Below are 24,122 nucleotides of genomic sequence, written 5' to 3'. Positions count from 1 at the left end.
AAGATTTCATACGAGCCGTTTTACAAATCATTCAAGGTCGCGTGCCAAAGTTATATGATCCGTATAACTTTATCGACTTTCGGTTTGCATATGTAATCATAGACGGCGAGTATTAATACGTGGGAGGTGTTGGTCACCTTTATCATACACCATCTTAAATTTTTTATATATTATTCTTCCTTAGAATCAGCATGTTCATGTTGATGTTGATGAGCTAAACATTAATAAACCTAGATCTATCATCAATCAATCTTGTACGAACACAGCCGCACGATAGAGACACCTGTTGCCTGTTGGTCCAAATTATTCATTCCTCGTACCTTCCAATTTTCACTATCCAATCTAAATAAATCTTTTTCTCAAACCCTACAAACAAACTTAATAAGATCCATCTTTATGACCTAAAGTTTCAATCTTTATTATTATTATTATTATTATTATTATTATTATTATTATTATTATTATTATTATTATCTGCTTGCCACAATGGGCGGCTGCCTCAGCAAGAAACACCATCATCATCATCATCAACGTCGTCGTAACAAAAATTCTAATCCTCATAGATCTTCAGAACATCAAAATTACAACACACATGTAACTCATCCACAGCCACCTGTAAACCCTAGACCTCATGTTCAGGCTAATTCAGACCCTAACACCATATTAGGCAAGCCATATCAAGACATCAGAAGACATTACACACTTGGTCAAGAGCTCGGTAGAGGCCAATTCGGTACAACTTATCTTTGCACCGAGAATTCTACCGGTCACACCTACGCCTGCAAATCAATCTTGAAAAGGAAGTTATCAACCAAGGGTGATAAAGATGATATCAAAAGAGAGATTCAGCTTATGCAGCATTTGAGCGGCCAGCCGAATATCGTTGAGTTTAGAGGGACGTATGAGGATAGACAGTCGGTTCATCTTGTCATGGAGTTGTGCGCGGGTGGTGAGCTTTTCGATAGGATCATAGCGCATGGGCATTATACGGAGAAAGCTGCAGCCGATATTTGTAGACAGATTGTGAATGTGGTTCATGTTTGTCATTTTATGGGTGTCATGCATAGAGATCTTAAGCCGGAAAATTTCTTGCTTTCGAGTAAGGATGGTAACGCAATGCTGAAAGCCACCGATTTTGGCTTGTCTGTCTTCATCGAAGAAGGTATAATAACTATAGTTTCATCTATATATATGCTTAGTTTATGAATGTGATACGCCCTGTTTGCAATGTGTGCATATGATGTATATATGTGTGAACCCTCGGGTGGGCAAAAGTGAAAATGCACTAATTTTGACGTTATTTTACTAATCTTGTGAAAATAACGTTAAAAGTGGCGGAAGGTTAATTAGGCATCATGTGGTGGTGTTGATAGCTGAAAGACAAGGGTGCATGCACTAATCGGCTGATGGTTGAGTGTTATGTGCCTTATGTCCAAGGCTTGATGCAAAACTACTATCGAGTTGGGGGTTTCACTGGAAGCAACCTCTCTATTCCTGTGGGGTAGAGATAAGGCTGTCTACATCTTACCCTTCTCAGACCCTACCATAGCTTTGCTATTGGTGGGATTTACTGAGTACGATGATGATGATGAGTTTATGAATGTGATGCCCTTTAGACTTTAGATATATCTTTCTTGATAGTTCAAAGGCAATATTTAGATGATGATGATGAAAACAATCTTTTATGCAATATTTGGTTGAAACAAAGCCTTATTCATGTCTAATTTGTTTTGGGATCTAAATTTTCATGCTTTACAGGGAAGGTACACCGTGACATAGTTGGTAGTGCGTATTATGTTGCGCCAGAAGTACTAAAGCGAAGTTACGGGAAGGAAATAGATATATGGAGTGCAGGGATAATGTTGTATATTTTGTTATGTGGCGTACCGCCATTTTGGGCAGGTAAACGAAAGATAACGTTTTCTTTAATGTATCCGGTTGTGATATTCATGTTTATATTCAATGAGATAGTGATCGTTTTTGTGTATATGTGTAGAGACCGAAAAGGGGATATTTGATGCTATACTAGAAGGGGAAATTGACTTTGTAAGTCAACCTTGGCCCTCGATATCAAGTAGCGCGAAAGACCTTGTCCGTAAAATGCTAACCGTTGATCCTAAACAGAGAATCACTTCCACCCAAATCCTTGGTACTGATTATCTTTTGTTATTATCTTGCAATTATGCATCTGCACTGTTGAGTGTTGATTAATCTTTGTTTTATAAATAAATTTTATCCATTTAGAGCACCCATGGCTCAAAGAAGGCGGAGAAGCATTAGACAAGCCAATAGATAGTGCGGTATTGTCCAGAATGAAGCAATTTAGAGCGATGAACAAGCTCAAAAAACTCGCTTTGAAAGTAAGCATTAATGTTTTTTGCCAACTAAACGCACCGGTAAAATAAAATAAAATTATTAAACGTTCTAAACGTAAACGCCACAGGTAATTGCAGAAAGTATGTCTGAAGAAGAAATTAAAGGTCTGAAAGCAATGTTTGTGAACATGGACACCGACAAAAGCGGTGCAATCACTTATGAGGAATTAAAGACAGGACTTGCTAGGCTCGGTTCCAAGCTGTCAGAAGCTGAAGTTAAGCAACTCATGGATGCTGTGAGTTCTGTTTATGGATTATATTAATAACATAAGATTTTGTGAATTATGTATATTTTTTTTCTTGATTTAGTAGTAATAGTTATTAAATGTTTCAGGCTGATGTGGACGGAAATGGAACAATCGACTATATTGAGTTCATAACCGCTACGATGCACAGGCACAGGCTTGAAAAAGATGAACATCTATACAAAGCTTTCTGCCATTTTGATACTGATAATAGCGGGTTAGTTCTCATATTTAGTAGTTTCTGAGGATTATAATGTATGCTAACTTACCGTGGTAATGTTACAGATACATCACCATGGAGGAACTAGAAACGGCCATGAAGGAATACGGCATGGGCGATGAAGCTACCATCAAGGACATCATTTCTGAAGTGGATACTGATAATGTAAGTCACCACATTTTTTTATTGCAAGTAAACCGTTAAAAACCTCACAAAACGAATAATTTTTTCTGTTCCTGAGAATTTATTTATCGAGGTTTTAGTGTACGATGGTCTTCTGAAAACATGGTTTAATGTTTTTGTTGTTTTAACAGGATGGAAAAATCAACTATGATGAGTTCTGCAACATGATGAGAAGCGGAAATGCCCATCAAACCAAGATCTTTTGATGCTTTTAGTGTTAAATAGATGAGGCTTTTACTTTTATCCTTGAATTAATGAGAATTGTTTACTCTTTATATGGTGATATAAATGATTAAATGGTAGTTTAAAGTGACATTATTGATACATATCCTTAGTACTTTTTATTACAACCTTTTCTATAAAACCAAAACTATTTAAATTCTGCATGTGATTCCAAGACCATGTAAGCCACTTGGTGCTTCATATTTGACACCAAGAGTCTTCATCATCTTTTTTGAAATTATAAAAGGCTTTGTTGGTACACTGGGAGGCATATGGTGTGGTGGGGCACTTAAATAGCATACACTTTAAAAGTTTTTTTTTATTTAAGTTTTAACCCCCACCGGCACCATGTCATGAAGTTAGTGATACAAGTGTAGGACCTAATTTGTCTTTCCACTAATAAACTTATGAAATGCATTATTGAATGTTAAAATAAACATTATTGCCCGGATATATTATTAAGTTATTCATTATGGCCCTGCAGATTGCCTTAATGAATCTTTCTTCTTTTAGAAAACTATTGTTTGTCATCACAAGTGGCTTCCATGGTCATACACAAACAAAGAAGGCATTTGATTAATTGCATAGCTTTCAACAACAATCTCATGCTAATAGACTTATATGATTTATATATATCTTTTCTTGTATGTAGGATGTTTGGTGAGATATTTATCTTGTAAAACAAGTCTTGTATTATGCATTTTTTATAATCGACGTAAATGAGAAAGAAGGAGAGGGGAACCATTTACCCAAAATATTTTATTCTATCATGGTATCAATAGCCTAGTAAAACCCTAGCCGCCTCCCTTCCCGTCGGCTGTTCTACCTTCGATCCTCACCTTCTCCTCTCACCATGGACAACAAACTCCACCCCGCGGTCACCGTAACAAACATCCATCACCTTGGACATGGAATCTGCACAATACACAACCTGGTCAGAATTATTTAGCATTCACTGTCTGTAAAGCTTATATGGTTTATGATCATCTTACCTCCTCCAAACCTCTTCTTCCGGAAAAGAAACCACAGATCCGAAACCCTCTACGGATTCCAGGGAACGACTAGACTCCATAGTCCTCCAATGGTACTATCTCTCCTTAGCACCATCTTGAAGAAAAAACACAACGGCCCATGGAAACCCCTCGCGGACATCTTCACCGACAACAAAGCTTCCATCTCAAAAACAAATTCCCAAACATGAATGCTTATTGTCAAGAACTGAAAAATCTCGCCGATCAACTTGACAACGTTGACTCCCCGTTTGAAGACGATGACCTCGTCATTCAACTAATCACCGGTCTTAATGAACAGTATGAAGGAATCGGTATGTTTTTACAGAACATGGAACCCCTACCATCGTTCTTCGCGGCCCGTTCTAGACTGCTACGTGAAGAAACCCGGAAATCTCTTCAAACTGCTGTCGCAGCCATCACAGCCGGTACTGCCTTACTGCTGCTAATAAATCTGATAATAATTCGGGCCCCTACACTGATCAACGAGCTGATTCTTTGGATCGGGGACGCGGTCGTGGTGGCCGCTACCGAGGTGGTCGTGGTCGAGGACGACATGCCTATGGCAGGGGTCTGGGAACTTCACAAAATTATTATCTGCCATTTGGAAACTCATATGGCACACCTCCTGCTCAACATGGGAATTCAGTTTGGTCACAACACCAACCATGGGCCACACAACAATTTCAACAACCATTTTATCCAAACCAGTGGCCTAACCCACCTTGCCCCTACCCCACAACATCCAGACCCAACTCATCAAACAGTGGACCTGGTTTGCTTGGACCACGGCCCAATCAGGCCCATATGGCAGCTTACACCCCGACAAATATTGAACAAGCCATGTATACCATGTCGCTAAACCCACCGGATCAGTGGCTCATGGATACCGGAGCAACATCTCACATGACCAATAATTCAGGTAATTTTCAATCTCTTTTTAATAATGGCATCTTAAATAATATCACAGTTGGAAATGGTACAACCATTCCGGTAACCGGACATGGCAATCAATACCTACCCCAACCCTACCCTCCCCTTAAATTAAACAATGTCCTCCTCGCTCCCAAACTAATACAAAATCTTATTTCGGTTCGCAAACTCATTATGGATAATTGGATTTCTATTAAATTTGACCCTTTTAGCTTTCTTGTGAAAGATTTTAAGACCCTTTTGGCGTGGGACCAATTCCCAAGTTTCTTCCTTGGGATATCGGTCACACGTACAGGTGATACAATGTTTCTTTCGCAAAGTAATTATGCTCGAGAAATCATCCAACGGGCCGGGATGCAAACATGTAAACCCGTTGCTACCCCGGTTGACACTAATGGTAAATTAAGTTCCAGTTCGGGCACACTTTTTGATGATCCAACGCTCTATCGAAGCATGGCCGGGGCACTACAATATCTTACATTTACTCGCCCTGACATATGCTATGCGGTACAACATATTGGCATGCATATGCATGCACCCACAACAACACATTGGGATGCTCTAAAGCGTATCATTCGATACATACAAGGAACGTTGCATCTTGGTATCACTCTTGGTAAATCAGTAAACCCCTCACTTCTTGCATACACAGACGCCGATTGGGCCGGTTGTCCGGATACCCGACGCTCAACCTCAGGTTACTGCGTGTACTACGGTTCCAATCTTATTTCATGGTCTTCCAAACGCCAACCCACGGTTTCTCGATCGAGTGCCGAGGCAGAATATCGGGGTGTTGCGAATGTTGTTGCTGAAGTTTGTTGGCTTCGGAACCTGTTGTTGGAACTTCATCGACCATTATCCCGGGCAACATTGGTCTATTGTGATGTTAGTGATATTTACCTCCTGGGTAATCCTATACAGCATCAACGGACAAAGCATATCGAGCTCGATATACACTTCGTCCGTGAACATGTACAACAGGGTCAAGTACGTATACTTCACGTTCCATCTTCGCATCAGATTGCAGACATTTTCACTAAAGGTCTCCCACGTGCGTTATTTGAAGATTTTCGATCCAGTCTTAGCATTCGTTCACCTCCAGCTTCGACTGCGGGGGTGTAATAGACTTATATGATTTATATATATCTTTTCTTGTATGTAGGATGTTAGGTGAGATATTTATCTTGTAAAACAAGTCTTGTATTATGCATTTTTTATAATCGACGTAAATGAGAAAGAAGGAGAGGGGACCATTTACCCAAAATATTTTATTCTATCACATGCATCATACAATCATACATACTAAAACTCCACCATCATCATTCATCCAACATATACATAAAGCATTCACTTTCCTAAAAACATATAAAGTAAAAAAGAAAAACATGTCCTACATTGCATATGATGCTCACACCATCATCATTTTATTTTCCACACTAAAACACAGGATGACTTTAATGATGCTTGTTTGCAACATTGCATTGCTTTCTAATCTCACCTTTAGTGCCAGTGAGTGGATTGTTCTCCGTAAGAATAGTGATGGCTCGTCCAAAATGTTTAAAGAAATAATCTTGACTTTTCGCCATTTTCTTCACATACGGCTTGGTTCTCTTGTCAGTTGCCAGTTGGTGATCCACAAGCAACAAACCCTTGTTGTCCAATATGTTCCTGTAATAATTGTTGTCGAGTATCATAGGGGTACCACGGTCATTTCTCACGTACTGCACAGCCTTTGGGTCAGGGATCGCGTCCGGGCACTTATGGAGCATGTGCTCAACATGGCCCGGGTCAAGAACAGGGTCCACTTGTGGATATAGACGGTGCACTAGCTTCACGCAATGCGTCCGGCCCACACTGTGAGAACCTATTTCAAGAAAACCAACCAATGTTAAACCTACATGATGCATTAAGATACAATATACATTATGCGTACCGAGTAAAGCGACAACTCCAGGGGTGTCAATGCCGATATTCTTGAATCGTTCAAGAACCACAGACATGCTCTCATTGTGGTCTGGAAGATATTGCTCCAAGATATCAGCTCTGCTCTTCCTACCATCCCTTCGGCCTGTTTTTAGCGGTATGTGGGGCCCACCAAGCTGCCACAAGTCAAAGTCAACAAATTACATCCATATTCCATAAGGGGTACAAAAGTTAAATTGGTGTGACTGCAAGGTACTAGCTAGATGAAGTGAACACATCTAAAACAAAGTGTAAAGTACAAGCATTAATGCAAGAGATTCATTGTATGAGTACAACTAACTAATGCATAGTATATGATCATGTCCCATTGTCATGTGCCCATTAAGAACTAATAAAGGTGCTACCATACGTATACCACTTATTAAATTAAATTCAACATTTGAATTTTAAATAAGGGTGGTTTGGATAATGATCTTGTGGGGTGGTGGTGAAGATCAACAATAATAGTTAGTTTATTATTTTATTTAGCTTGTCGTTTAAGTTTTTAATATTCTGTTTGTTTTAGAATTTGAGTCCTATTATAACTTGAATAGGTTTGGTGGTGGGGTATATATACCCACGTAGACTTTGGTTAATATGTATGCATGTTTTCCTTTGTTTTATTGTGAGTCAATTGCTTATAAAACAAAAATAGTTTGGTTCTTTCTGTTCGTCAAGAAGTCGAATATACAAGAGTGTGTTCTTGTTTGGGTTTGCGATTATCACTTGTGGAACGTTAATTGTTTAACACCACTCACATATCATACAAGTTATACGAGGTTATACGAGGCCCGTATGCGTATGACTTCTGCAGCATACACCATTGTCACATCACTCAGCGCCAGCCATATCATACGAGCGGTATAAACATATTTCACGGATAATATAATATTTTCCATATATCATACTTTACACAGGCTCGTATAAAAACCTTATTTTTTTTTATACGGGTCTGTATAACTTTTTCCACATATCTTTCAGGCAGTATAAACTATAAAGTTAATGCACTAAAGATAAATATTGATTTTTCACATGATAAAATGGAAAATGTTAAGTATTAAGTAGAAGAAAAGAAAGTGAACTTACTGCAACAATCCCATCCCTTCCAGAAAGTACAAGTATATCTGCACAAGATACAACTCCTGGACACTCTCTCTCAAGAGCTTCCTTGATGGTTTCAAGATACCTAAAGTTTCTAAGTCCAAAGCTCCTGTCTGTTTCTTTCTCAGACAGTGTCCTCCTTGTTGAGTCCAGTAGCAGTGAAGCATCACATGACTGTATAAATATAGTTACACAAGTGTAAATTAAACTATGCATGAAAACTTGTGGTGGTGGTGTAGTATATAATATACAAATGATCCAAATAATAAAAACACAAATAAAGAAGAGTGTACCTCAACAGCACAGTCATGGAAGATGTTTCTTAACCAAGAGAAAGCAGTGTTCGTGTGGCGTTTGTAAAGAAGCATCACTTGTTCTTTGATGATGTCTTCAGCTTGTGGGCATGAATCTTTGTAGAAGTTAAGCATCAGACCTGAGTCTGACTCAGTGTCTTCTGCAACTGAAACATTAATAATGGCTGACAGAGACAAAAGAGTGAAGAAGATGAGAGCTTTGAGAGCCATGTTTGCTCTCTGTGTGAGTGAGTGATAGATAGATATCATATAGTACTCAGTTTGTTATATATATAGTGATAAATTACTGCATAGGCTTTGGTTAATAGTTAAATGCCTTTAAAAAAGTTATAACTGAAAGTGATGATAATTACAATATATATTTTTTTTAAAAATGACCTTTTTTTGGTTCTAAAGCAACACAAAAGATATTAAAAAGCAATTAAAAGTGGAAAAAGTACTTTGGATTTAGAGAAACATATAACTGGTTTTTGTTAAAGAGCTCCATGGCAAGATTTAGCAAGAAGAGCAAAACTTATCACATTACCGCTCCCATAACTCTATAACGCCCCGTTAATCCCTCAAGTGCGGTGTTTAACATACTAGTTAACGATTAGCCTTATTATTAAAAGATATACTAGTTAACGATCAGAACACGCACCGCTTTTCTGTTAAAATGTATCATTTTGTTACTAAACATGGAGTAAAAGTAATCATAGTTTCAGTCTTCTAAATAAATAAACATTATTATTTAAATGTATTCTGATTAAATTAACGTGTGATTCTAATCTAACAATAAAAAGCTAAAGAAAAGCCAAAGAAACATTTAAAATAATTCCTGATAGATTCCTCAAGTTTCAACTTTTCTTCAAATCATTTATTGCTAACCTTTACCTATACACATTGATTATGTATGGGGTGACGACTATTTCCACATTAAAAAAGTTATTTCTGTTTAATATGATTTGAGCCTTTGATGCCTACCTTAATTTAAAATGAATTACATTGCTTATATAGTTATATAATCTGTAAAATAATCGATAACGTAGATAGTATCTAAGCAAAAATGGTACATATTCTCTTTGAATCTTATGGCAATCGGTAGACTTAAAAGATAGCAATTTCAAGTGATATAAAAAAAATTTAGAACGCATAACTCACACACTTACTAATTATTCTCATAAATCTACCACAATGTGCACTACGAGAATCGAACTTTCAACCTCGGTAGCCTCAATAACACCATAGAAAGTTATGTATATAACGAAACAATCATTGTGGCTGGTGACATAAAGAGGCAAGACATGACAACAATACTATGTCACGGTAGCATAAAACAAGAAATAAAACAATTGGTGACATAAATCATGTGACTTGTGACAACACAATATATAGGATTGTAACTTGTAGTTTGGTAAATAGACCACCGACAGTTTTAGTGACCAAGATAAAGACATGCATAGTTATTCAATATATAGGTAGTTTAAATATTCATGTAGAGTTAGAAAAATAAGGAGTCACATTCATCCATCTCTTTCAATTAAAAACCATAAATAGTATAAATTGTTCTTTAAAATAAGAAAAAATATTATATTTCATTAAGTCCAAAACTGTATGCATTTTAATTCATATACTGTAGTAAGTACGAGAATACATACGTCCACGGTCCACCCATGTATACGCATATAACAATGCGTCTAAGGTCTATAAAGATGCATACAACACATGATAAACAAAAGTCACAAGTTTTGATGTTTTGTTAATTGTTAGCAAACATACATCTAACCCGATTCAATTTTAAGAGTAGTTCTTATGTTTGAATCTCTAATATTTAACAGGCCTGTGTATTAAGGTACCATTCCATTTTTCATTAACCAATATAAAAAAAGTATTAAGAAAACCAAAGCTATATTAATATCAAAGTAATTAATTAAATTTTAAACACAAAAGAAAGTTTTTAATTAAAGAAATGAAAAACACCCTAAGCTAACTTTCTTTTTACTCAAATGTCCACACAATAATTCCATAGTTAAGGACTTAAGGTTAACTTTTATTTCACACTTAAAATATTTTATTTTAATACAAGTTGATTTATTAGATTAGATAACTATCAAATCCAAATAGAAACAAAATAATACGATATTTTGGGATGTAAATGATTTATTGTAAAGACAGACAGCTCCACATGATTTTCATTGGACACCAAAATTTAGGCTCCTTGAAAGGATAAGACCACATTTATACAATACACATGGAACTGCCAAATGTCTTATTTTCTGGCTGACAAATGTATCACCAACTTGTTATATAACTTACTTATTATCCAAGTGATTGATTATCTCCAATATTCAGGTTGACATTATTAGTGTAACATAATAATTAGCAAATTAAAACAACCCCTTAAAAGAGTTTAAGCTCAAATGAAAGTGATATCAATCTGAAACTAAAAGCACCCTCAATTAAATAAATAATAATATTATTTTTAAACAATAACTCAAGCTAATACAAACTGGTTGGCCTGATGCATGAAGTGACGAAACCATCGATCGACCAAATAACCGACTTATAGAGCTTTAATCAATTCAAGTCAACCTCGGTGGTTTAAATTTGCACAAAATGATGTTAACTATTACATTTTTCTACAAAACTGTTTTCTGGATCTCATGAGTCTATGTGGTTGCACTTTATGTCTACTACAAGATGGCGAACGTGGGGTGCATACCATTTTACTCGTTCTACATGCTCAACAGACACATCCCAATTATAACCTGCAAATTCATCAAAAAGTTAGTTTTTTTTACAAAAATTTCAAGAAAAAAAGTGTCTTTTACCTTCGGATCTTGAAATTTCTTTAATGGATTTTGCGACTTGTTCAGTCCACGTATCTTCTTCAATGTCCTTCACGTTTCCATGCACATGCAGCGTCCCACCCGTGCTCCTGTAAAAATGGCCCGATATAGACAGAACACATAAAGAGAGTCAAACTGACTAAAAGTCAAACTTAAAGTTAAAATTAAGTCATTTTGACCTCAAATTGTCAAAAGTGTATTAAAAAGAAAAATAAACGAAATTACCGTAATGCCCTTACAGCAGTAGCCCAACTACCCTCGCTTGATGGCAGCAAACCAAGATTGACTCGATCGGCAACTCCCTGGAAAAAAATAAGTCAATTGATGGCATAAATTTCCTCTTAAGAAGTTCCTTTTTGACTATTGAAGTCAAACAAAATGATGACAAGAAATTTATCCCATCCACAGTAAAAGAAACAAATACAAGACAATTTTAACATCAAGATACCAAACAAGTCAACACTTCATAGGATGGTTTTAAACTAAAATTTGCAAAATTAATAGCACAGAATTAGTAATACAAATAGAAATATATATATATTTTTACTAAAACAAATGAAAAACAAGAAGCCTTACTTTAGGTGCTGTGACACGATTATCTCCTTCAAGAACAACACAACGATCAGCCACGCCATTTGCTTCAAGATTCCGCCTTAGAGCCTCTATAGCATGCGGATTCCATTCACATGCATACACCATTTTTGCATTAGCCCTGTTCAAACAACATTATCAACAATAAAGATTCATAATTTAATATCAATAAACTATGGCAAACGATTTTATTACAATTTTCAAAGTTGAATGCTTTTAGTAACGATTTTAAAGTCCTGTGAACGAGCATTGCAAGTTATAGCAATTTGCCAGACTTTAGATCCAAAAGTAGCATAGCGTAAATAACAAAAGAGTAAAAAAAACCGTACTTGACAAGAAATGGTAACGTGAAGTATCCAATGCCAGCGAACAAGTCAACTATAACTTCCTCTTTGCAGTTAAGCAGTCCCATTCTACGCTTCTCTGAAAGATTACCCCATGAAAACATGCATTTGGTAGCATCAAACGAATAAAGAACTCCGTTTTCCCGATGGTCAACCCATCCGTTGACCCCAACTAGAATCTCCAACCCACTGTCTCTCGTTCCAGTAGGCGAAACCCTTCCCTATGAAATCATATTTTATCAATTATTAACCAACTAAAACTTGTGAAACATATAACGCGTGTATTAGAAAATTGGCTTACTTGTCGAGCAAGACGCGTAACACCAAGTGAGTCAGCAACAATCAACCAAAGCTCGTTTCCTAGCGAGTCCCAAACCGAATCCTTGAAAGAAGTCATGGGAAGAACAACAATGTCCCCTAATCGCTCCCATCTAAAAACAAGAACCAAATTTTAGCACCCCTTAATTCACACCTAACCTACCAAGAAAATATCACAAATAAAAAAATTTTAAATATCTTACTTCGTCAGTAGTTGTTCCAAGAGTGTTGTAGGCAGATTGTGGCGACTTAACAAAGAAGTGACCGCTTCTTTCATTACATTCAAAGGAGAACTTGAAGCTTTTTTAACTTTGACGACATGGTCAGCATGTGTGGTTGCACCTAACGCAGCCAAAAGATCCAAGGCACTTGCAGTTGAAACAACCTTAAAGACTTCTTGCAAATTAACGTTATTTACTTTGTCTACTGCTTCATTTAAATCCGGTTTTATATTTTGGCAAAGTGCCACGAACTCTTTGGTGACGGGAAAACAAACATGAACTCCATTTTCTTGTGTGTATACTTTTCTCTCTGCATCTAACCATCCAAATTTCTTTAATATAGCCTTCGCGGGTTTCGCATGCTTTTTATCAACTCGTAGAACCCAACTCAAAGGTACCATCTTTTTACCATATATGCCTTCAAGGTTTGATTGATTCTTGGTTTCATTAAAAGGGTCAACCAAAGAAACTAACATAAGCAAGTGTAGTTTCATCGGTTCGCTAAACTTGGTTCCAAACGCATAACAAGAAGCACCACCAGTGACAATAACAAGATCATCACCAACAACACTTGTTGTTGAACGAACAAAAAGGTCTTCACCAATAGAACTCAACTTGATACGCTTCCATACACCGGACCCCACTTTGAATAACGATAACTCTTGATAGTGTTGTTTGATAGGACACCCTCCCATGACACCAATATAATTTTTATACAAGAACATCGTGTGAGAAAACCGTGCGTACGGTGGACTTCCTGCCATCGTTTCTTTCTTCCAAGTGGATGAACGAGTGTCGAAACTGTAAAAATCTCCAAGTGCTTTCGCCCCGTCGTATCCTCCAAACATAAACAATTGAGAACCGTAGGCTACCAATGTGTGAGAATGACGAGGCGACGGTTTTTCCCCTTGAACAGTTACTTCTTCCCATTTTAAGTTTCGGGTATCAAGCTTATACATTCCTGAAGATATGCTGTCATTTTGAATCCCACCAAAAGCGTAAAGATTCGACCCGATTACCGCTGACGCATGCCGATGACTACACAATAAGCGATCAAGATTTAAAGATTCGGTTTTAAATAAAAATATTAATACAGAGAAAATATAAAATAAAATCACCTGTGAGGAAATTCAACTCCGGTACATTGTACCTGTTTCCATTCATTAATTAACGTATTAAGGACCCAAACATCGTTTAGCACGTTCCCAGGATCGGCTCTACCTCCAACAACAAACATAAGCTCTCCCGCTAAAGAAGCGGTGTGACCCAAACGCGAGGATGGGGTGCATGAAAGCTCAACTAACTGAAGTTGACCGGTTACCGAATCTAGAATCCACGAATCGTTTCTCCTTGCATGTCGTCCAACGCCTCCAAAACCACCAAACACGAGCACTGATTTGGGATTTTTTGTAGTTTCAAGTGTGCAGGCTGAATGACCCCAAAGATGAAGCTTCTCAGCTGATTCTCCGGTAATCGCCATTGGTTTTATAGGAAGAATAAGTTCAGGAACTCCTAGAAACAGTGACAAACTATTTAAGGATTCAAACTTTATGTCATATTAACAGAATAATAATCATACCATTACTTGTGTCGTCTTTGATTTCACTTGTAAGTCGAATATCTTCAAATCCATCGGTAATCAAGGAGCAATCTTTATCACCTAAATCTTGATCATTCAAGTTTAACGACTCATAATCACCATTCGCGGTAATAAACTCATTCTTCAACAATGCATCATGAAAAATATCAGTTCTTTTCCTATTAGCTTCAAACTTCTCATTAGCAATCCCAACAAGAAAACACAAATACTCCTTTGACACCATTACATTATTAGTCTCTCCTAAAGGCACTTCTAATCTAATCGAACACCGAATCGCAACAATAACCCTCTTACTACTCACATTAGTAATTCCTGACTCTCTAAACCCACAGGAAATAGCTAAAGACACTAGCTTTTGAGCAGACAAAACATCTTTACACTCAACAGCAATGATCAAAGGCTCAAACCTAAACACAAGATTTTCTTGACAATTTTCTTGATTTTGAGTAAAGATTAGATTTTGAACCGAAATTGGGTCAGCTGGCTCATGGGTAATGAAGACCCAGTTGCCACCTTTAGCTTTTTTCTTGACGGCGGCGGTGGCGGCGGTGGCGGTGGCGGTGGCGGCGGCGGTAGGAGTTGAGAGGATGGATATACGGCCGGAGCAAGAACTGGTGGTGAAGTAAGATGGGTGAGAATTAAGGGTTTTAAGAAGTGGGATTAAAGGTGCGTCTATGTCTCCTTTAGGTGATTTGTCAGGCTCCGGTGAAGTCATGGTGGCTAAGGTGGCTTTCTTTCATCTTTCAAACTCCATTGTTGAGTTTTCCGGTGAGACTGTTGTGGGTTGAGGTTTGACTAAGGGGTTTGACTGTTTGAGCTTTGAGAGGTGAATTGGGCTTGTTAGTATGGGCTTTGATCAGTTTAAACTTATGTTAATACTAGAAGTCTAGAGGTGTATAGATTGGGCCCAAACCGGTTCGGGTTATAAACCGAGACAACGTATATTTGAAAGTATTAAATAGATTTGTGTCGGGTTATAAAGCGGTTTTGGGTAGGGCTGTAAGCGGACCGGACCGATCCAAACGAGACATTGTCCGTGTTCGTTCGTTAAGATTTTGTCGGACAAACGAATGGTTTAGGAACACTCTAACGAACGAAAATTTGTGTTCATTCATTAAGGAATCGAGTCTGTCTATGTCCCTTTGTTAGTATTATAAACGGACGCTAACAGAAACTAATGGGCAAATGAACACTACCAGACAAATTAACAGATGGACCCGACACATTAACAGCCAGACCCTACCGAACGGAAATTACCAGAAGAAGGTTATCGGACGTTAACAAACGTTCACGAACACTATTGGGGCAAAAGAAATTTTTTTGTCGAACGAATTTTTTTGTTCATGCCCGGTTCACTTACAACCCAAGGATTGGGGCAAAAAAACTTTTTTTTTCTTCGGTTTGATTTTCTCCTGATGTGGTGGCGTCTACTGATTCGTCTTTGATTGCTTTTGCGGTTTCTGTAGTCCGTTTACGAGTTCGTCGGCGAAAGAGTCGTTCCGGTTCAGAAATTGGAGAAACAAGCTCAGGCTCAAAAGTAGAGGACATACATGGGACTAAATCAAAATTAAACACTAAGGCAAAAGTTAGCTAAAGTTAGTCTAAAAGGTTAGTCTAGTATTAAACTACGAGTTATGCTACGCTATTTTTAACTAAACTAAACTAAGGTCTTAATTAAACTAGAGTAAAGTTAAGGTAAATAAAGGTAAAAAGTAGGCTAGCCGTAAAATTATATTTTTGTATTTAGTAAAAATTAAAAATAAAGTGAAATAGAAGTTAAAAATTTGTACAACTATAAACAATGATTAAATTAAAACTTGGATCGTTCTTAGAAACGTACTGTGTCCCCGGCAACGGCGCCAAAAACTTGATGCGTGCTGTGTAGCTTGTATAAAATATGATAGATTGGACATTTATCTTTTGCACAAGATCGTGTTTTAAATTTATAAAAGTGATTTTTACAAAGACTAAACACACACAAAATAGGCAAGTGTACCTATCGTATATGTAGAATAGTATTGGTAAGAACCAAGTATCGATCCGTGGACACAAAAGTTTCTAATAATAAATCGTTGTTTTACTTCAATCGGAGGTTTTAATCATTTTGAGGTTAATTTTTGAACTTTTTATAAAATATAAATAATTATATATATAATATATAGGTGACCAAGATAAGAAATTCTAAACAAGTTGTTCAATTATATGAAGATTACCATCTAAGATCAAGAATCCACTCCATTTTAGCATTGATAATTAATATGTAGACATGCGATAAACTTACCGTAGCAATATATGATAGATAACTCCTTAACCCAAAGTGAGAATATTTGGCACTAAGGAGATGATATGCGCATTTTAAAGTCCACCATTTCCTAATGTCATATCATCTCAATGACGTCAATTTAAGTTGGCAAGTAGTTTCGTTAAGTAGAAAGATTAGGATTGACTTCAATTTCTCGAATTCCAATTCTAACAACTTCGGGTGATTGTAGTTCATCACACAACCTCCCCTTGGTTGATTTAAGTAGGTTATGATTACACATTCCATTAACATATGGTTTCTTTAGCTAATTTGATATCCTAAGCAAAACCATTTTCGAATTACCAAGGTTTAGAAAAATACACCATAACTTATATCTCATCATTTCTAAGTACAATATAAGGATCCATGTTTCGATAATGTATCAAAGTATTTCTATCTTTCAAGAACATGAATCGATCATGAACGATTGCCAAAGAGATTGACAACCACCAACTTTGAATTAGTGATTTAAGATGGTGAAACATTTCTCATCAAAAGATAATTGTAATATAACCATGTACTTAACTAGACTACATCACATGTCTTGATTAATTATCAAGTAAAACAAAGCTTCTTCATAGATTTTAGATGGTAAAAGGAGTTTAGCTCATAATGAGCATTATGATGAACATTAAGATGATTGATAATAACAAATACATGATCAAACTTGGAACAATATAATCAAATGTAGATGAATCCTTCTTCTTAAAAATAGGGATGATGGTTGATGATGATGATTAGTGGTGATGACCTCCAAACCTTCAAACTCTTCACTAGATCTTCAAGGTGAGTGTTAGTGTGTGTTTTTATAAGAGAGAATCTGATAGAAATCTTTTCAAGGCACACTTGATGATGCAACATGAGCCACTATTTATAGGCAATCTGGATGGTGAGGCACGGCCCCGTGCTTGATGAGCACAGCCCCGTGTATTTTTATGACATGTGCCAGATTTGTTTTGTCTTTTGTGTGAGCTGGCAACGACCCCGTGGTTAGCAGACACGGCCCTGTGCTTTTTAGTGACATGTGCTCAATTCTTCTTTGTCTTTTCTGCATTCCCGTCCACGGCCCCGTGCATGCTGAGCACGGCCCCGTGCTTTTGTTCTCAGATTTTGTCTTTTCTTGTTCCATAAGCATGGGGGCGTGTTTCTTGAGACATTGGGGCGTGTTTCTTTGTTTTCTTGTGTTTTCTTCTGTTTTTCTTCGTCTTTTTGCTTGTTTCTTCGTTTGAGGTTTGGTTTCACCTGAAATTACGTTTTATTATGTTAAGCAGCCTTTTATGCTATGTTATTAGATAGAAATTGCAATTTTTAGAGATTATTTGATGCTGAAAAGATGTATATTTCTATGTACATCAAACATCCCCACACTTGAAAATTGCTTTTCCTCAAGCAATCGTCTTATAAATGTTCTCTAAAAACAGCAAATTTAGATTATAGCTATTCCTTAAGCGAGCTCCAAGAAAATGAAACAAAATAACCAATCTTTATGTTAGTGATAAATAAGAAAGAACTTTTGTTTTTATGAGCTTCTGTTTATGCAAAACGTCACGTTCTAGCAATGTTCACTCACACTCGGTTTTTATATCTGATCATACCTGGGATGTAGGTATGTGAACACTCTTAGCCAAAATGCAACATGTGATAAATAAGCTTGTAACAAGTTCAAATCTCCACCTTTTGAAGGGTTGCATAGATCAAAAGGTAAAAATAGGTTCCGGTTTAGTGTGGTAGGGATTGGAATTTTGTGGTGGTTCAAGGTTTAATGGTAAATACAACTTCCGCTGTTTTTCGGGAGTCTTGAGATGTCTTCAATGGTTAGCTCATTTTCTTCGATTTTTTTTGTAAATACTATATACCTAATGACTCTTTTAAGGTCAGATCGTCAAGACCAGTTTTATCGAGGATGTGGATTAATTCTTCCTCAATCCTGTTATGAATATAACTTCCAACTCTAATGGATCGTTCGGCTTTGAGCCTAATAGCCCCCATCCTCATTAGTTCGGTATATTCATGCAGAGACTGAGTTTGACTTTTTCTACATCTTCCTTCGTGGGACCAGTTTCCGCAACCTAAGCATCGTTCATATCTTTTTGCTCTTCTCTTCATTGCATTTTTGGAAATTCTACAGAATGGTGGCCTTTGTTCGTTTTGGCGTCACTTTTTCCTCACCTCATTGCTAAAGAGAAAGATTATCTCCCTAAGTTCTGGAGGCAACCTAGGTTTTATGACTTAAGTGTATGCAGCAAAGGAAATTGAAATCGAAAGAATGCATTTCCAGTTCTTTAGGGTCTGCCGGTAAAAGACCAGTGTTGTAGTTTACCGGTTCAAAATGGATAAGGTGATCGGATTTTTGGGTTTTGTGATTTTGGTAATGGGTTTGTGTAAATATTACCTTCTTCTCTATACAACGCTTCGTGCGGTCTTGAAATGAATAATTGCGACAAGTTCTAAATCACACGAAACATATGACTTACTCAAAGCTTCCGAAAAAATATTTATATGGCATGAGGTTTATCTCACAGTAATGGAGGAATTGGGTATTAACGCCATATTTTGCATAAACTTATTCTTAATATTACAAAACTTCTTCTTACTTTTTCACCTTTATGTAATGATTGGTTATTTGAAAAAAAATTTCTTGGTTTTCTTTTTAGGTTTAGAATAATCTTTGTTTGCTGCAAAATATATTTGTTTTAGAGATTTTTATAATTAGTTGGACATAATTTGGTCAAGTAATTCTCCTCCCCACACTTGAATCTCACATTGTCCTCAATGTGATAAGATTCATGAAAATATAAAAATTCTAGTTGAGTATTATGGGTTAAAATGGAGAGTTACTTCCCTACGGGTTAACGAAATTTCGACAAAGCATCCCCTGTTTTTCGTCCGTTTTCCTGTTTTTGTACCTGTATAATATAAAACCATAAACAACCACAAACAACCAAGCATAAACTGCTAAAAATTGGGTATGGAATCATCCATCCCTAGCCCTATTGGGCTAAATTAGAACCTAACATAATGTCTTTGGCACCCATGGCCATAAAATATCCAAATCAACATAAAAATAAACAAACAAGTACGATGAAAAGTAAATTGTTTAAAACACATAAAAAGTTAATGAAATACTACCAACCCGTACCCATGCCCGACCTACCAGTGCCGCCAGTCATCAGTTACCCGCATCCGGGTCAAACGGTCCCCAGTGCCTGTCCATGCGATAGCCCAAGCGATCAATCTCTCGCCTCGTCTCTGCATATTCGGCTGCTCGCTGTGCATCCGATGCAACCATCTGTTCTGACATCCTGTTAAACGCGGCAGTAGTGTTAGCTGAGAATTGATCAATAAGTCCAAATATACCCTCGAAAGAGTATTGGCTATCATGTGATGAACTGGGGCCGGCCCCTGATGAAGATGGGCCTCCTGTCTGATGGTAAGTTCGGCGGCGGTATTGTCTGGGCGGTGACTGTCGTCTCTTGTGCACGTCCTGAATCATCATCTATGACTGGTCTTCTGGGTCCCACACCTGGTTGTTCTTGTCACAAAACCTCCACACACCCGGGCTGATTTGCTGAACCATATTCATGCTTTCACAGTAGTCAAGGTTGAGAGCGATCGTGTCTGGGCTTAGGGTTCCCTCTGTGTCCGCACCATAGGCCCTGTAAAGGTTGTACATCCAGGGACCACCGAAAATCGGGGAGTTCCCTCGGGCAGTAGCATTTGACATGAAAAGTTTGCAGAAAAGCATTGTGATATTGCAAGGTATTTTATTTTTCATGCAGTACAATGCCCAAAGGTCCCTTAGATTGACAACCCCCTCGCTTTGACCCCGAGCTGTGACGATATGAGTCAACAACTGGTGGATGTACCTCATCAGCAGGTCACGCAGTGCCGTGTTTTTAGAAACGCTTGGTCTGTACGTTGTTGTTCCATAGCTTAATTGTTCCCAAGCTTCTTCCCTTATGAGACCCGCTTCGGCTTCATCATCGTCACCTTCATCTGTGAATGTTGATTTTGCTTCGAACCAGATATCGGTGTCAGTTTCTTCGGCTGTGTAAATACCCAAATCAATTCCTAGCTGAGTGACAGAAGTTGTATGCCAAACACCCCCACAACGAAACTCGATCGCCTTAGTATCCCACATGTCAAACTTTTTCTTCTTGAAGTTGAATGAGGCTAGGAATTCTTTTGTGAGTTCTATAACTGAATCCCCAGTCTGGTTAAAAACCCGTCCCCAAGGTCCCTCTACAATGTTTCGATAGCGGTCCCATTGGTTTATGTGTCTTAGGGTGTTTTCACATGCGCGGAAGTGAGCTTCTGGATATCTATTGTTGAGGTATGCTAATCTTTCGTTTGCCATTTGGTCCTTTTTCTTTCGGTTTCCGAAGACCAAGAATGCATGAAAATCTTCCCCGTACTCAGCCATCTGCAATTTACACTTAAATTAGTCGAAACTCATTTAAATTTCCATTTTGCTGAAACAGAAAGCAAAGCACGGCGGCGTGCTTTCAGAAGCACAGTACCGTGTTGCTGCTTCTGGATCAGTTCCTTTGACTTTTGGTTGACCACGACTCGTATTGTTTTGGGCACGGTTCGTGTTTCTAATATCGATTTCTAACTTACTCAGACTCGAACCCTCATTTCTAACCGGTTATATCAATTGGGTTTAATGGTGGGTCAGGTATTTCTGCAAAAACCAAAAACCCGATTTGTTTCTTTCAATTAAAACCTAACCATCAATCATTCAACAACTATTCATCATAACCAGGCATAATAACCCATACCCTATTCGGGTTTTGACTCGATTTGGTCGATTTGAACAATTTTAGGGTTAATCTAAACCTAGAATGACGAATTTGGACAATATAATTGTTAAATTAACATACCTTAGGTTTAGAATCGAAGATTTAATGAAGAAATTCGTGAAATAGTTGAGGTTTCGGCGGTTCCCGTAGTGAAAAATAGGGTTTGAAGTGATAGAAAGTTATTTTATTAAGTTAAAAACTCTTAACTGCCCTGACACAAAAAACACGGCCCCGTGCTTCAGGAAGCACGGTACCGTGCTGCATAGTGCAGACAGTACTGTTTTGTTTATTTGTCAAGCTGGTTTGTTTTTAACTGGGTTTTTATTTTCTGGTTATTTTAAACTTGGTAAAAACATCCTAAATTTCATTAAGAACATAAAAGTAAAGACATAATTAAAGATAGATGAAATGAAAAGTACAACAACAATTCTCGGGTCCTAACACATAGTTCTAGCGGAAACAACTTAAACGAGAAACAAAGGCAGAAACTTCAACGGCCACCACTTCCGAACAAGTCCTGGATGTGTGGTGGTGCTCGTTTGGCTTCCAAAAGGTCGTCAAGCTTTTTGTTGAGCGTGACAATTTCTCGGTTGAGAAAGTTAAGTTTGGAAGCCACATCCTTGTGGTGGCCATCCACAACATGGAAGTTTTCGAACCTTAGCAGATCGACTTTGTTAATCAACTCGACTACTCGAGCTTCGGTTTGCATATTGCTTTCAACTTGATCTCTTACGATGCATTGGAGTCGCATGACTTGTTCCTCGAGGAAGGAAGATTCATGTTGTTTCCCTTTTTTCACTGGCTTCCATTCAACCCGTTTTCCTTCCATTTAGGTAATTTTTATTTGGTGTTAATGGAATAGTGAAATTATGCATGCATTATATAGAGACTGGAAAGTTGAACACGACACCGTGCATTAGGAAACACGGCCCCGTGATGCTAGAAGAATAAATGTTCCTGAGTCAGAGAATTGTACGGAGTCAGCGCGTATCATGCTAAAGATTCTAGGGTGACCACGACGCCGTGTTTAGGAAAGCACGGCCCCGTGCTTTTTGTCCCAGTGTTTTTCATTTTAATTTTTCAACATGATTTACTATCTGGAATTTTTAGAATGACGTTTATTGTGATAATTTGGAAGTTTGGTCATCTAAAAATTACTTTTCATTAAATAAAGATCCTAGAACAATTTCGGGATAAGCCCGGGTTTCTTAAAGAAAAGAAAATAGTCGGGTTAAGCCCGAAGTCCTAACACATTGTGCTTAATGCACTTGATTACACATAAAAGCATAAAATTAAGTTTCCTAGAGTTCCCCGAAAGACCCTCCTCCTCCGAATGGTCCTGGTGGTGGAAAATACGTGAAACCAAGAACTTGAAACTGGAGTTGCTCGTTGATGTCTCATAGTTCCATTTTCATGTTTTCCACTGATTCGGTGAGTTGCATGAGACGCATCTCTGCAAGGAGATTCATTTCAGTGAGTTCTTTCACGAGTTCTTGAAGTTTCAAAAGAAGCTCGGTTTTGGAAACATGGCGGGCATCATTTCTCGGATGTCGGGAAACGGGAATTGCTTCATTCATCTCAGTTGGCGTGCTGAATTTTCAGAGGTTTTTGGTTTGTGCAAGGAATGCAATGACACAAGGTGCCTTTTATAACCAAACAGGAAACTAAGCACGGCACCGTGCTTATGGAAGCACGCCCCCGTGTTTTTAGTCTGGCAATTCAGTTACAAACCAGTCTGACTGAGATTTTTACAGCGTAGATGCCGGATCGTATTTTTCGGCACGGGACCGTGCTTTTGAGCGCACGCCCCCGTGGTTTTTATGTTTTCTAAAAATAAATATTTATTTTAGTTATTTACAAGGCTTAGTTTTGAGAAGATCTTGGCCAGACGTTATTTCCTCACGTTCTTAATCAAGAATTTTGGAGGGTTAATACCTCCAACACTTCTTCGAGTGGACCGTCGATATATGGTTTTAATCGATGTCTATTTACTTTGAACTTCTGGCCGTTTGAATTTGAAATTTCGATGGTTCCATAGTCAAAAATTGTTTCCACTACGTATGGACCTGACCATCGGGATTTCAGTTTTCCTGGGAAAAGACGTAAACGAGCGTTGTATAGCAGTACACGATCACCGATTTTAAATTCTTTATTTCCTTTTAAATGAGCGTCGTGTATGCGTTTAGTCTTTTCTTTGTAGGACCAGGAATTTTCATAGGCCATTGTTCTTAGTTCCTCGAGCTCACGAATTAGATCTTCCCGGTTTGCTTCGGCGGACGTTAGATCAAAGTTCACTGCTCTAAGGGCCCAGTAGGCTTTGTGTTTCAATTCTACTGGTAGATGACATGCCTTCCCGTAAACTAGCTTGAAGGGTGTCGTTCCTATGGGAGTTTTGTAGGCCGTCCTAAGGGCCCACAATGCGTCATCTAATTTTTCTGCCCAATTTTTGCGATTCATCCCCACACTTCTTTCCAGAATTCTCTTAATTCCTCGATTCGAGACTTCCACCTGTCAACTGGTCTGCGGGTGATATGGTGTTTCCAGGCGGTGG

At 37.8% G+C, this 24,122-nt stretch overlaps 3 protein-coding genes across 3 annotated transcripts; 1 reads left to right on the top strand and 2 right to left on the bottom strand.

Moving 5' to 3' along the window:
* The first annotated feature begins 485 nt into the window (after positions 1 to 485).
* Positions 486 to 3,229, top strand: LOC143635436 (calcium-dependent protein kinase 33-like). The gene is made up of 8 exons (XM_077103273.1): positions 486 to 1,162; positions 1,759 to 1,902; positions 1,997 to 2,149; positions 2,245 to 2,360; positions 2,444 to 2,611; positions 2,710 to 2,837; positions 2,906 to 3,005; positions 3,155 to 3,229. The coding sequence occupies exons 1-8, from the start codon at positions 487 to 489 to the stop codon at positions 3,227 to 3,229; spliced, it is 1,560 nt and encodes a 519-aa protein (XP_076959388.1). The 5' UTR covers position 486.
* Positions 3,230 to 6,488: 3,259 nt separating this feature from the next.
* On the bottom strand, positions 6,489 to 8,824 carry LOC143635495 (peroxidase 42-like). The gene is made up of 4 exons (XM_077103318.1): positions 8,545 to 8,824; positions 8,237 to 8,425; positions 7,122 to 7,287; positions 6,489 to 7,052 (listed from the first exon to the last, which is right to left on the bottom strand). Exons 1-4 carry the CDS (start codon positions 8,812 to 8,814, stop codon positions 6,643 to 6,645), a joined length of 1,035 nt encoding a protein of 344 aa, XP_076959433.1. The 5' UTR covers positions 8,815 to 8,824; the 3' UTR covers positions 6,489 to 6,642.
* Positions 8,825 to 10,785: 1,961 nt separating this feature from the next.
* Positions 10,786 to 15,243, bottom strand: LOC143635494 (tRNA wybutosine-synthesizing protein 2/3/4-like). Its single transcript, XM_077103317.1, has 9 exons — positions 14,447 to 15,243; positions 13,986 to 14,379; positions 12,850 to 13,905; positions 12,630 to 12,759; positions 12,314 to 12,549; positions 11,970 to 12,105; positions 11,619 to 11,695; positions 11,376 to 11,482; positions 10,786 to 11,312 (listed from the first exon to the last, which is right to left on the bottom strand). Exons 1-9 carry the CDS (start codon positions 15,180 to 15,182, stop codon positions 11,206 to 11,208), a joined length of 2,979 nt encoding a protein of 992 aa, XP_076959432.1. The 5' UTR covers positions 15,183 to 15,243; the 3' UTR covers positions 10,786 to 11,205.
* Positions 15,244 to 24,122: the final 8,879 nt, after the last annotated feature.

This window comes from Bidens hawaiensis, unplaced genomic scaffold, assembly GCF_021521415.1.
Source record: "Bidens hawaiensis isolate Kalapana, Puna unplaced genomic scaffold, B.hawaiensis_p1.1 tig00007515_1, whole genome shotgun sequence".
Taxonomy (NCBI): domain Eukaryota; kingdom Viridiplantae; phylum Streptophyta; class Magnoliopsida; order Asterales; family Asteraceae; genus Bidens; species Bidens hawaiensis.
The sequence above is the reverse complement of the archived record's forward strand: the minus strand, read 5'-3'. Positions and strand labels throughout refer to the sequence as shown.

Excerpts from the sequence above, each read along its gene's own strand:
- LOC143635436 (XM_077103273.1), top strand. The coding sequence starts at position 487 with ATGGGCGGCTGCCTCAGCAAGAAACACCATCATCATCATCATCAACGT. Across the intron at positions 1,903-1,996 it reads CGTACCGCCATTTTGGGCAG|AGACCGAAAAGGGGATATTT; the intron begins GTAAACGAAAGA and ends GTATATGTGTAG. Across the intron at positions 2,361-2,443 it reads TCAAAAAACTCGCTTTGAAA|GTAATTGCAGAAAGTATGTC; the intron begins GTAAGCATTAAT and ends TAAACGCCACAG.
- LOC143635495 (XM_077103318.1), bottom strand. The coding sequence starts at position 8,814 with ATGATATCTATCTATCACTCACTCACACAGAGAGCAAACATGGCTCTC. Across the intron at positions 7,288-8,236 it reads GAAGGGATGGGATTGTTGCA|CTTGGTGGGCCCCACATACC; the intron begins GTAAGTTCACTT and ends GACTTGTGGCAG. Across the intron at positions 7,053-7,121 it reads TGGAGTTGTCGCTTTACTCG|GTTCTCACAGTGTGGGCCGG; the intron begins GTACGCATAATG and ends TTCTTGAAATAG.
- LOC143635494 (XM_077103317.1), bottom strand. The coding sequence starts at position 15,182 with ATGACTTCACCGGAGCCTGACAAATCACCTAAAGGAGACATAGACGCA. Across the intron at positions 13,906-13,985 it reads GGAGTTGAATTTCCTCACAG|TCATCGGCATGCGTCAGCGG; the intron begins GTGATTTTATTT and ends CTTATTGTGTAG. Across the intron at positions 11,696-11,969 it reads ATCGTGTCACAGCACCTAAA|GGAGTTGCCGATCGAGTCAA; the intron begins GTAAGGCTTCTT and ends ATTTTTTTCCAG.